Source organism: Myiozetetes cayanensis, unplaced genomic scaffold, assembly GCF_022539395.1.
Source record: "Myiozetetes cayanensis isolate MyiCay16 unplaced genomic scaffold, myiCay2020 scf3, whole genome shotgun sequence".
NCBI classification, from domain to species: domain Eukaryota; kingdom Metazoa; phylum Chordata; class Aves; order Passeriformes; family Tyrannidae; genus Myiozetetes; species Myiozetetes cayanensis.
In genome coordinates, this window is record NW_026087521.1 from 57,928,958 (window position 1) to 57,942,990 (window position 14,033).

Below are 14,033 nucleotides of genomic sequence, written 5' to 3' on the forward strand. Positions count from 1 at the left end.
TGTTTTTGTTATGGCCAGGCTTTATGATTCTGCAGGACTCTGTTCCTCCAGGACTGGGAGTGAAAACAGGCTAGTGAGGAGGCTCACGAGTGACCCTTTGCATGTGTGTGTGCACATCTGCTGTAAACACGTGTGCTGTGGACCTGTGTGCCTGCAGTCAACAGCAGTGTGAAGAGGAGGAGGAGGAGGGCAGAGAGCAGTTAAGCTGTGCCTGGATGCCATTTCAGAGCTTTGCCCTTAGCTCTAGAGGACTAAGGGCCTGGTGTTAATGCACGAAGCACGTGGCAAACAGGCTTTGTTCCCGCTTTGGCAGTGTGATTAGTAATGCAGTGTTTCTTGGTGAGTCTCTTAGCAGGTTGTCCTGGCAAGAGTGCTGGCAGGTTCTTTCCCAGGGTATGCAGAAATGCCATTCCCTCCCAGGCCAATGAGTGTTTACGTGCAGGCAAGGATGGGGAGAGCGTGAGGAGTAGGAAACCTCAGGGTCTTTTAGGGCCAGGCCCCTTAGCCCATAGGGAGACATAATGTGGACTTGGAAGTGGCACCTGTTGGGCATCTTATTGTCTCTCTTGCAGCAGTGGTTACTCTGTTCATGTGATCTGGAGCTCCAAACTCCTTTCAGCCAAGGCAGCTTCTCAGGTGCCATCTGCTGCTGCGTGCTGAGGTGCAGGCTGGCACTTGCAGCTGGGAGCATGTTAATGCACCACCTGCGATGATGTGGACAGGAGTGGCTTGTACCACATGGGTCTGGTGTCCTAAAGGGAAATGTGCCTGCCTGCTTTTAAAATAGCCTTAAAAATTGGAGCTTGTCTCCTTGGTGACAGAGCTGTTGGAAGTGGCAGGTTGTAGTGACAGCTGGATGTGTGTGACCTGTCCTGGGACAGGGTCCTGCTGTCCTTGTGGGCACAGAATGACCCTGGACACTGGAGCAAGTGTGCTGCCACCAGGCAGGCCACATGTCATATTGCTCTGCTACCTGCCTTTCTGGCCTCCTCCTTCAGCTGTGCTAGCCTGTAGGAGGAGGGAAATAGATTTTCAAAGTTGTTTCCATCTGTTTCAATGACACTCAATGTCTGTAGTGGTTTTTGATCTCCAGTGTGCAGGGAGGCTGAGAACAAGGCCCACCTTGTTCAGCACATGATCTTCAAGACAGGTTTAAGTCATTCAGCATCTATTTCCATCTCTTGTTTTTCCCCCACAAGTTTCCCACAGCTTTACTAAAAATGTTTTTAATGTTTCCTTTCAACCATTATGTTGGAGTGATTGTCTGTTCTGACTCCATAATTACTTTCTTGCCCACTCTTGCAGGGGAACAAGTAACTTTGTGCTGGGAGCTGTTTCTTGTTGGCCATTACCTGGCTGTTTCCACAATTTCTACAATTACTAAATTGACCTATTCCTGTAATTGTAAATCTTATATAAAGATTTTCTGAAAGGAGCTGGAAGTGTAAAACCTGGAAAACTCATAAGCCTGGATTTAACTTTTCCTAGAATTCCTGGTAACCTCAAGGTGAGAACACATTTAAGTGTCTGTAAAAGCAAGGTCCAAACACTGGTTTTCCCCACTTATTCACTCTCCTGACTTCACTGCATCGAGGCTATTTCCCCAGCTTTGTGCAGAATAACTTTTCTGCATACTTGCAGCTTGTTGCTGGTGTGGGGTCTCTGAAGGTGTCAGTTTTAGAGCAGATGTGTACAAGACATCTGGCGTTTTGGTTTCTTCCCATGACGAGAATCTATTCTTAGATTGAATTTTGCATAATTTTTAAAGAGTAAAGATACTAGAGAGAGAAAGAGAGAGAGAGATTTATGTGCTTGACCTGCCTGCTTGCAGCTGGCTGACCATGAACTTTTGATTGCCCGAACTGGTGAATAAGGCATATGGCCCTAGGAGGGCTTCAGGCTGTAACATGGATAAGGCTGTGTCCTTATCCACACCAGTTGCACTGCCACCTCTCTCCCACCAGCTTTCTGCTTTCTAGTTTTGAACCCAGGCATTTTTGAGACAGCTGCAGAGAAGGATAGTGGATAGCTGTGAGGTGGAAAATGCTCTTGAAAGGGCATGAAGAAGGTGGGAGGGGAGACTGAGAATAGGGCTGATGGCTAAGGTAGACCTCTTACTGTGCATTGTGGCCTTTTGGGGCACAGATTCACTTCTGACAATTGTAAATGAATAGGAAAAGGAGCTTAATTTTCTGTTATGTTTGGAGTGTGTTTGTCTTCAGTTTTCCAGTCTCTGCAGCCTTTTGGAAAGGGAGGGCTGTGGATCGGGCAGGCAGGAGCAAGGCAAGATCGAAGTTTCTCAGGGACTATGGTTACCATCCTTGTGACTTGAGATGTGAATGTGGACTCCTTCCCTGCCCACCCATACTTCACCTTCTCAGCTGTAGGCACAGGCTCAAGGATAATGTCTGTCCTGTGTTTTGGACATGTGAGATCCATAAAGGACAGCTGAGTACAAGAAATACTGAAGGGCTCATGTGTAGCTGGAATGTGAAGACAGAGCCTGCAACATCCATGTGAAGTGCTTCATCCTCTGAGATCAGCTCAGGTGGTGGAGGTGTTTCACAGTCAGTTTGCATTTGGTTTTTCAGGTGTTTTTTACTTTGTGAGCCTGACAGGGCAGAGGCAGTGGACAGCCAACTAGTCATTGGTGTCGTGTCTCTCCTCAAGCAGTGGCCAGGGGGCTGGGTGCATTCCTTTCCCCCTCCCTCAAGGGCTCTGCTTTTGAGACTAGTCTGGTTCCCCACCTGCCTCTCTTGTTCATGCTTTCCTGCTCAGGAATGCTTTGAAGTTACTTTTGGATTTGAAGCGGCTTGCCTTGGCTGAAGGTTTGATAGACTGATTGCTGAAATGGTGTGTTTCTATTTTACTCTTAGCTGTGCCAAAACTGGGGCTGGCCCCAGACTGTAACCTGTATTGTTACGGGGTTTTTTACTGCTGAGGTTATGCTTCCCTGTAATGTGCTTTTAAAGCATGAATTTTCTTTTTAAACCTCAACTCCATCTCCCTACATGGTTTGAAAAAGAAAAACGTAAATGAGAAACCAAAACCAAACAAAACTCCAAAAATCATTGTATGTGGCTCCCACTTCTCCAGTGCAAATAGCCCTTCAGCAATGAATCCAGCCCTCATTTCAGGCAGGGCTATGTACATGAAAATGCTGTCTTATGTGTGGAGTCCACAAGCAGTAATCAGCGTCTGTCTCTTTGCATAGAGTCATCTGTGGGCTTGAGGCTCAGGTTTGTCTTCCTACATTTTATATGTGTACAAATATATGCAAACAGATGAGATATTTGTGTATATGTGGTGTATATGTATGTCATATAATATAGCCTATTTATAGTAGGCTATATTATATATCCTAATTTTTTTTTTATATAACCTATATATAGAGAGGTGCATTGTCCTGCTTTTGTTTTTTACCAAATACTGAATCAGTGTAATATGAACATATGAAAATGGAACCTCCTCTGCCCTGACTTCAAAGAAAACGGAACTGAACAAAGAAATTCACTTGTAATTTGAAAAGTTGTTGTTAAAACCATAGTGATAATTTTTGAGAGCATGTTCCTGCAACTTTTTTCCTGTGTCATTTTTCTTATTTTTGTGTGTTTATTTAGGAAATGGGGAGAAAGCCATTAAATGGGAATAGTGTGTGTTTGGCTGATTTTTATGCAGGAATGTAGCAGTCAGTCGTTGTCAGCATCTGCTGATTTAAAGTGATAGAATCATAGAATATGCTGAGTTGGAAGGGACCCATCAAGATCATCAAGTTCAACTCCTGGCCCTGTGCAGGACACCCCAGAATCACACCATAGTGCCTGAAACATTCTTCTGTATGAGAATAACTCTGTAGGAGAGCAACTAAATTCATACTAAAGTATGAAAAGGCTTTTGAACTTTTATATGTCCAGTGTCCAAAATTTCAGTAGGTCACTCTGCATCAACCTTGTAACTTCCACTTGAGCAGCAGTGTGTCTGACAAATGTCAGTTTTGTTTTAGAGGTGGGCATTTCAGTGCTTACTTATGGTTACTGTTAATAATTGTCAACTTTAGTTGCAGTCTGACCTCCTTTAACTTCCAGTTCCACATATATGAGAGCTCAGTATAGCTTTTGTTCCTGTTAAAGAACCATCTGCTCTCAGAAACCTCTTTCCCTAGGTATGTTTGTAGGCTATGATTAGGTTCCCTCCTGATTTCTGGTTGGATACAGTCTAAATGAACTTCACTTCCTTGGTGTTTCCCAAGATAGTTGGCATCTTCTGGACTTTGAGCTATTGCAGTGCCTTTCTCGACACAGGAACATTTGCAGTTCCTTTTCAAAACTTGGTCAAGTGACTGCAGGAGCTGATTTCCCAGGAATAGTTTCCCACATGATGCACATTAGGGGCATACTCCTCCTATTTCCAGTCCTGCTGTTTGTGAAACCAGTGATCTCATTCCCTCTGCAGTGTTGCACTGAGAGCTCATGCTCACTTAGGGATGTGTTGTGAGCATCAAGTCCATTTACTGTGTGTTGAAGCCTGATGGCTCCCATAGCACAGATATGCCTTCACAACATGGGTGTGGGGGGAAAAATCCAGATCTGTGAGAGAGAACTGTTTTATTTGAAGATGGTGCTTCTCTGGATAACTGTCACGTACCTTAAAAAAAAAAAAATCATAGTCTTTTATAGGACATTTAATGGTATCAAACTTTTAAGGCTGTAAATCCAGCTACCACATCAGTCTGTGCCTGACTCCCATATATATATATATATGTATAAAGGGTGATGCTATAAAAATAGCAGTTTTCAACCCTGAGCAAAATACTTAAAAAACACCAGGGATTGTATCCCAGCTGACAGCTATGCCTGTGTAAACTGTTAGTCTGGAGGGAGGTTAAAGCAGAAAGTGTATCCCCAAGACATCTGGCTGGTTTTACGTGACAAGATGCTTTGGATTAAAAATTGTCACATTCTCCACAGGAAAGAGGGTATTGACCCTTCTTGTTTACATATGGAAGGAACAATATGTCTTTTTTTTCTATCTTAATAACTTTGGTAGTGATAGAAATGATTTTAGATGGTTTTAGATGAACTCCATGCCGTGCCAAGAGGCGATGCTTATATGAGTGATGATCTTTTGTGAGGAGAAAAGCTATTTCTGCTATGCATTGTGATTACTGCCTATTGCTGCTGCCCATCTTTGCCCCTTTATTTAATTTTCCCTTCGTGGCACTTTAAAAATGACCTCAGTGTTGGGTAGTCAAACAGTATCTCCTTTGTTGAAGCTGTTTTGAGAGCTTCGGTTTCATTATTTGTGGTGGGAGTGTGTGTGCACACTGGGAGGGGGAAATGCAGCTCTCTTACAGAAAATCTGTAAGAGAATCTGTTTGTCAACGAATGTGGGCTCTCACCTCAGGAAGGAGAGAGAGGGAGCAGAAGTGGCATTGGACCTCAGCACTTCAGGCATGATAAACAAGGTTTGTGTCTGCCTGGGGGTGTTACATGAGCCCAGAGCTGGGCACCAAGGACTGCTCAGCCCCAGGGGAAAGACAAGGAGGCAGTTATTCCTCCAGAAAGGTCCAACTTGCCTTTGGGAGTCTGGAGAGCTCAGGCTGCAGAGCTGGGGACACTAAACTTCCTTCCCAGCAAGTGGCATGTCCAGCAGCATGCCCAAAATCTGTGCATCAGCAGATGGTGGGGTGCTTTTGCTGACAGTGACCAGTCGTTTCCCCCCCAAAGTTTTTCCCCTTGCAGTTAGCTGGCTCCCAGTTTGCAACTGTACTTCTGTGGTGTAGAGCTGGTGAGCACCCTTGGATGCTCCTGCTAGATGTAGAGAGGCAACAGCCTCAGAGGCAGGATTCAGGCAAGGACCGTACTCTTGTCTAAGGTACAGCTTTGCAAATGTGGACCCTTGGTGCAAGTTTAACCACCATCTGAATCAAAGTGTGTTATTAACATGGGATAAGCTGAGCCTGAGACTGCATATGGTTGTACATGGCAGGGCTGTGCAGAAGCCAGGTGGGCTGTGCATCTGAGCCCTGTGGTTCATGATGACAGTGTAAGGTCTGCCATGGACCAAAAGGAATTAGTCGAAGCCCTATTGCTCAAATCTGTAACACAGCTGAAGAGGGAGATTATTTAAATGTGCTTGGCTGGAGAACAGTTTGACTCATTAGGGAACTTCCTGCATTACCCTGTTCAGAGATGGTTCTTCTGATACCTGTGCAGAGCACTTTGATCTGTAGTCTATTGTAGTCTCCTTAAGCTTTCGGTTTTGTTTTTCTCTAAGATGTTTTATCTGTTGCTTGGACAGTGAACTTCAAGGGGGAGGCAAAAACTGCCTCTTCATTCTGCTTGTACAGATAAGGATATCCCTTGATGATTCTGCAGGTCTTGCTTGCACGCTTGTTTGAAGTGTCATTCAGGTCATGCATCTGTTTTCTGTGTGATGGTGATCTGTAGTGGTAGTATGGGCTTTTCTCCAAGATGAGGTTCAGTGGTGCACCCTCATGTGGGTTGTTTACCTAGTGGTGCTATCTTACTTTTCACTGCAGGGTAAAAGAAAGGTGAAAGCCATGTTGTTTCTCTGAATACTTGCGCTCTCTGTACTTGGGAGGGGTGAGGGCGAGATACAGAGTGCACCATTAAATTCATTTACTTAAAAATGCACAGTAACTCACCAGTGCAACCTGGTTATCCAGTAAGTGTCTCTGTTAAACTCTAATGAATAGTGCTGAAAAGAATGTGGGGATCAAGGGAGACCTTTTTAGTTATTTTGTGAGCTCTGTTTCTCTGTACATCTGTCAGAGAGGGTCAATGTTGGAGAAGATTTACTTCTTCTCAGGAAATGAGGTGCTGTGTTGGACAAGACTGAAGAATTATTTGGATAGAAGTAATTAAAAAAGGAATGCAAAACTTTCTGGGAACTCTTTAAAAAACCTGTACAATTAAAGTAGGCATTTTTGAGCTTGTTTTCCACTTTCCCTACCCTGCCTTTCCATAGCATGTCCATGGAAGAAGGAAAGAAGCAAAATGTTGCAGTTATTCAGACAAATATGAGCATCCTAGAAAGCTGCACATGGTGTTGTTAAGAGACTATATCTAATTTTTTATATCTATATATAAATACAGGTATATTAAAAATGCTTTTTATGAACACAGGAATGGTATGTATTAATACTCACATGTAAAAACATAGCTATTGTTGGTTGTGTGTTTTTTGTGCATGCCTAAATCACACATAACTATTTATTGTTACAACTGTGATGCTTAGAGGAGCACATTTCTGTTGGAAATCATCATTATAAAGTACGAGGTGTGCAGAGTAGAAGTTGGCCTGGATCTGTTGTTACCTAAAACCAAGCACATGTGAATAACTCAGTCTTCATAATGGACTTCACAGCTCTGAAACTTGCATTGTGCAAAATGTTGCATCACCTTTTCCCTTTTGGTTGTAGTGATCTGGAGGAAGGGAAGTGAAAAGGAAAAGTCCACTTGTGGTATGTTGAGTAGATCTTATTAGCATTGCCCATCTTAACTGCAGATGGTGGAACCTGGGACAGGATTAGGACCTCTGAAGTAAAGACAGAGGACAGAATGAGTCTGTTTGGACACCTTGTTGAAGATGGGCGTGGCATGCAGTGCTTACACTTACAGTACTGACGGAGTTACTGTACAGTCCCATTTGGAGTTTCATCTCTTGCATTATCACCCACATACACAGCATCTTACAACACACTGCATATCATATCTGGGACCGAGCTGGACTCATGATGAGTACAGCTGGGAAAGAAGAGGACACGTTTGGAGTTTTTCCTGTCAGCGAGAACTTCGCTCAGTGTACCGATCGAACTTAGCTTTGGTGGTTTGTAAGGCTTCTGCCTTTTTTTAAAAAAAAAAGAAGTGGAAGATGCATGCTAAGTAAGACTGCAGGAAAAGTGGGACAAGCTTGATGACAGAAGAAGCACAAAAAAGCTTTCTGAAGAAATGTTATTTTAGTCTTGGATACAGGAGATTTTAGATGCATGTGTCCACAAACCCTGGGTTGCTGTGATGAATGGGTTTTTGGATGTGTGATTTGAAACTCTGATGTTTAACTTGCAGCAGTGGTAGATGCTCACAGCTGAACCTGAAAGCTCAATGCATACTGTATTTTGATCAAGTATAGTAACAGTGCTAAATCATCTGAAAAATCCAATTCCAGTTGTCTCCAGTTGGCCATTTTAAATTCCTGGTTACTTTTTGGCCTTAATCCCTCCATGTCTCAATTCAGTTTTCAGGACCATTGTGGAAATGAATTCAGGTTGGTGGAGCATTTCCCTGGGAGGAGATTAAATTGCCCTGTGGGAACAAAATATGAATTTTGTTAAAGGAGAGGTGAGGCTATGCATGAGACAGTGAGAATAACAAAACATGGAATATCTCCTCAATTAGGGGAGTGCCATGCATTCTGCTTTTTGGGTAAGGCATGAGTTCTGTAGAGAAATTGTTTCATCATGTTATTAAAACATTCCTATTTTTATGTGTATGTGATGTGCATTAGGACAGTGAGTTAAACATAAGTATTTCTTAATACCTGGGTGCTTTGCAACATGAATGTTCAGTTAGCAACATCTGTATGTGCAGTTTAATTACCAGTGCACTGCACATAGAAGTGTTAGCTGGGATTTGGTAAATACTGTGTAAATCTCTTTAAATTACATATTCCATGTGCCAAAATTCCTAGCATTCATGGATTTATGAAAGGGTAGGTAAAGGGGAAATACTTCTTCTCTAAACAACCATTGCATGAGAGTTCTGAGGTTCATAGGAGACTTCAGCTGGGAAGGGAACTGACAGGCAGTTCACTTGTTCAACAGTAGAGTCTGGAGTTTGTGTTTTAAAGTGTGAGAGGAGATTTTTAAGAGTCGAAGTGACAGTATTTAGGATGTCTGTTTTCTTGGCTATCTGGATAGTTAAATCTCTTGTTGAGGCTTTCCTCTCTCTGTATCTGAATGACTCGCAGAGTATTTTGCCTCACTTTAGAGGATGCAGTGTTGCCTTATTCATATCTGTTTGAATACATACCATCATGGAGATTATATTCTCAGCCTCGTGTTTTGGATTCTGCTTCAATAGTTCATGTGTATTTCCTGGATCATGCCAGATATAAACACCTCTCAACTTCTTTCCACAGCATGCCTTGCTTGGACCCTCCCTTTTCCTCCAGTGGGCCCCTGGAGCCAGCTTCTGTTGTCCTTTCATTTCAGTATTTCACATGTATTTTCTTGCTTGTTCTCACTGTTCCATGAAACCTCCTTCATAGTTCTCCATGACCCTGTATCAGAAATACTCGTCTTGGAGGGTGTGCCATATCTCTCTGTATGACCAGTAATCTATTAGCCTGCTCAATTTTTCCTCTTTGCCTGAATTTGTCTGGTTTTATGCAGTTTTCTCAAGGGCTTTGGGAGAAGGGCTGCCACTGCTCTGCTCATACAGCACTTGGCAGAGTAGACTAAGATGCTAAGGTATTATTATAAGAATAAACTAAGACTTTGTAGTGGATTGACCCTGACCAGATACCAGGTACCCACTAGAGCCACTCTATCACTCTCCCTCTGCAACTGGACAGAGGAGAGAGAAAAAAAACAGCTAAGGATTTATGAGTAGAGATAAGAGCTCGGAGACGTCAGTGACTGATTACCTTCACAGGCAAAACAGACTCAAAGTGGGGACAGTACTTACTAACAGGATAAGAGCCAAAGAGTGAGAAATAAAACAGTCTTAAAAACACCTTCCCCCAACCCCTCTTTCCTTCCATTTCTCCCTTCTTCCCCCCCAGTGGTGCAGGGGGACAGGAATGGGGGTTGTGGTCAGTTGTTTCTGCCACTGCTCAGAGAGAGGAGTCCTTCCCCTGCTCCTGTGGGGTCCCTCCCACAGGAGGCAGTCCTTGATGGACCTCTCTAATGTGAGTCCACCCTTTGGGCAGTAGTTCTTCCCAAACTGCTGTCCCGTGGGTCACTCCTCCATGGGGTGCAGTCCTTCACCAATGAGCTGTACTGATGTGGGTCCCCCACAGGGGCCACAAGTCCTACCTGGGAAAAACCTTCTCCAGCGTAGGCCTTCCCTCTCCATGGGCCACAGGTCTCTTGCAGGACTCTGCTCCATCCTTGGGCTTCTCAAGGGGTCACAGTCTCCTTCGTGCATCCACCTGCTCCAGCATGGGCTCCTCCCTGGGCTGCAGGGAGATCTCTGCACCCCAATGGTTTTCCATGGGCTGCAGGGGCACAGCTGCTCCACCATGGGCTGCACCACGGGCTGCAGGGCCTCGGCTCCAGTGCCTGGAGCACCTCCTGCCCCTCCTTCTGCACTGGTATATACATTGTTATTCCCATGTTCTCGGTCTGCTCTTCCCTGGCTGAAATTTCTCCTGCCCAACACTCCTCTGTTCTTAAATATGTTATCACAGAGGTGTTACTGTTGCTACTAATTGGCTCGGCCTTGGCCAGCGGCAGAAAGTCCATCCTGGAGTGGGCTATCATTGGCTCCATGGGACAGGGGAAGCTTCTGGCAGCTTCTAATAGCAGCTGTAGCCCTGTAGCACCCCCTCTACCAAAACCAAGCCCCTCCACTACCAAAACTACAGAAACCCACTACAGAATTTTAAGAGTAAACTAAGATTTTCAGGTAATGTCGACCTGCTGTGCTCAGGAAGACTAGAAAGGATGGTTGGAAATGTCCTTCCAGCTCTCTTGGAGCAGAGGAGAGATTGCTGGTGACTTTGGAAGCTGGAATGTGTCAAAAGAAAGTAACTCGTCGCACAACACTGACTGTGACAGTGAGCGTGCAACAGGGCCTTGGAAGAAGTGGGGACAGAGGACTATCAAGGTGGGATTTGACCAGTCCTCTGTCCCTTTCTTTCACAGGGTTGTCCATCTGGAATGAGAGCTGTCACTGTGCATCATAAGAGGCAGTGTCAAAAAAGTGTTAGATGCAGTTCTTCAGAGTTATCTCAGTGTTAAACGCAGTGTGTTGCTGTCACTGGAAACCATCTGTAGCCTTACAGACTGGCTGGACTGGTTTTAAAGCTTAGAATAACTCTGAGCTGTTTATGCAGATCTAAGTGGTGATGGCAGGGATGTCAAGTTAATCAGCAAAATCAGCTTCCAGAGGAGTCAAATGACCAGCTGCAGGCCAGCATATCTTGCTGTCTTAAGAGCTGCTGAATATTTGTGATGAACCTGGGTATTAGAGGTGATAAACATCATAAAGTACAGCCTTAGAGGACATGCCATGTTTTGCTGGTCACCCATGCCTAGATTTCTCTTCTACTTACACGATGATACAAATTTGAGAAAGTTCAGGGCTAATTACTGGCTTCACTGATAGCTCTACACTGATAACTCCACACCCTTCCTTCCCAAAGGGAGTCTAAAGTATATACTACAGATAATGGTGCTGTCTCGGGTGTAGCTCAACCCAGAGGTGCAAGAGGAGGCTCTGCACGTCATGATGTGGGGGAAGTTTTGACAGAAGTTATCCAAACAGGCATTTGAAAGTTGCATTGACCAAGGAATTCTGGATTTCCAGGCAGATACCACTTTAAAGGTATTACCTGAATGATGCACTCACAGCAAGCAGGGAGGGAGTTGTGATCTCATGTTTGTGAGTAGAGGCGCTCAGGGATGGTTGATGTAGAGCAATGAATGTCCTTCCTCCTGAGTTAATATTTAGACAATGATACCCTTTTTTTTTTAAAAAAAAAATACTTCTATTTTTGCATTTCTGCATTTTCCGGGAAGCTTTGGGAGTAAGCTCTCCAGATACTTAAATACAGTGTTTAGCCCTTGCTTTACAGTTACTTCTGGCAGAGCTGGGCTTGCTGTTCATGAGGCTTCTGATTACAGGTTACGTGTTTTTCGTTTTTAATTCCTTGGTGTGTCTTTACTCAAATTACCTCCTTCCTTGCCAGTGGTGGAGGTTAGGTCCCACCACAAAGCAATTACTAGCACTGGAGATGGACATTCTTCTCCCCCCTTCCAGTCACCCAGCATCTGCCCAGTGCCTGTGTGCTGTGTGTGTGTGGTCCTAATGGCAAGGACACACAGCAGCACAGAGGCTGTAAGCCCACTCTTATTTTTGTTACCTGCTTGCAGCTCAGCTCTGTTGACATCTCACCAGCTTGCTATACACTCAGATGTGAAGGGCCTTTTGTCAGCCTTGCAGAGCGCTGGTGGCACAGCCACAGCACCATGGCTGCCTCCCAGGGTGCTGATGCAGCATGCAGTTAATTCACAGCTCTGTTTCTCTTTACTGGCCCTACAGTGTACCTGCTTGCTCTCTGTTCTGATTTCATATATTCAGTAAATGATCTGTATGAAGGCAGTAGAAAGCGTTGAAAGAAAGATCGGCACTCTTGCTTTCTTTTATGTATATTTGCCTTCAGATTCCAGTTGGCTTGATTTAATGGACATGCCTCTCACAACTCCTGATGAGCTGTGGCAGAGGACTGTGCCCACGTGCTTTTGAGATGCAGTGCAGTTGGTGTAGGATATTCTGCAACAGAAAGGAATTTACATGACTAAACTCTAGCAGTTGGAATTGGAAGTTTTTTAAGGCAGAATTGCAACTGCCAAAAATGCATTTGATTATTTTACAGTTTCAAGAGGGGTTGTTAATAGCCTTGTGGAATTGTTTTAAAGACTGAGTCTTTTTGAGTTCTTGATCCTCTGTCATATGTCATACTTGGGAAAGTAAGTCCCTTCTCAGCAAGTCAAGCAGTGGCTGCTTCATGAATGGAAATGAGGAGCTAAACTTACCATCCCAACCTTCTTTAAGTTCTTGGCAGGGCAAGGCCAACTTTTCAGCTTTGTCCAGAAAAAAGTTTCATGACTTTCTTCTGATTAGAGAACCTGCAGTAAGTGGAGTTAGGGGACAGTTCTGCCACTGTGTGATGCCTGTTTCATTGCTGCCAGTTAAAATATGCATCCTGTGCTGTGACTTCCCAGAGGCTTTGGGGAGGAAATTAACATGATCACCATGTCACTGGTGCTCCTGTGAAGTCACCAAAGCCTGTATCCTCTTTTACACTTGTTAAATGAATCCTTGGGGGAAAAATGAAGTTGAGAATGTGAAAATACTTTGTTCTTAAAATATAATATCACCATTTAAGCTATTTGATGATTGCAAACAGAAGAAGAAGTCTGGCTAAAGGCTATCTCTAGAAGGAGGAACAAAACTGAGTCAGCAGGCATTAGTGTGTTGAGGACATGGCTCCCTGGCTGCTTTACCCAATGGCTTGTTTAGTCTTGTTCTGCTGTGCATTAGCAGCTTTCAGCAGCCTACAGTGATTAGTGCTCTGAGTCTTTCCTCGCTGCTCCTCTGTGTATCCTGGGGCTAGGATTAGGTTACAGCCCTGAAGTGGCACAGTTGTCTGCTTTGACTGAGAGCTGAATAGCAAGGGCAGAGTTTTGTTGATAGACTAAAATGTCTCCTGTGTTTGTTTCGCTTCTCTGGAGGAGGAATGACATTATTTTCATTTGTAGTCTTTCTGTCTCTGACCTAAACATGTGGTGTCCAATTTCCTTCCCTGGCAGGTGACCTGGAAAATGAGGAATGGTGTCTGGCTACAGAGTTTACTCCAGCATCAATAAAGACTGAGCCAGGGTTGTGTGAGACATCAGGCCTCGCTCCCTCCGTCAGTCTCACCGTCACAGCCACATCGCTGGAGGGAGAACGACCTGAACTACAGACAGATGCCCTGGTACTTACAGACTTCCTGTTCTCCTCTCTGCACAGTTAGCTATAGGTTCTCCTAAGACTGCATGGCAGTGTATCCTCCTTGGTGCCAAAGCTTGGCAATTCAGAGTGCACACTGCAGTCTGCTTTAATGGCTTTTAGTGTTTGCTGGTGTCCCACTACTGCTGTAAGAGCTGGTGTTTCAAAACACATTGTGTGCATATTCAGGTCTTAACAGCTGGATGCACAGCTTTGTCTTCTGTGCTAGCCCCAAAGCCTGGGGCTCTTGGATTTCTGAAAATACTTAAACAGTTTTTGATGAACCTTTTA

General features: G+C 44.3%; 1 protein-coding gene across 3 annotated transcripts in view; it reads left to right on the forward strand.

Annotated features, from left to right (window-relative positions):
• Positions 1 to 14,033, forward strand: part of CREB3L2 (cAMP responsive element binding protein 3 like 2) — an 83,234-nt gene that overhangs the window by 45,162 nt on the left and 24,039 nt on the right. For all 3 annotated transcript variants that reach the window (XM_050324513.1, XM_050324512.1, XM_050324514.1), the window contains exon 3: positions 13,562 to 13,728. In XM_050324513.1, the coding sequence (XP_050180470.1) occupies positions 13,562 to 13,728 (167 nt within the window). The remainder of the gene's footprint in view (positions 1 to 13,561; positions 13,729 to 14,033) is intronic.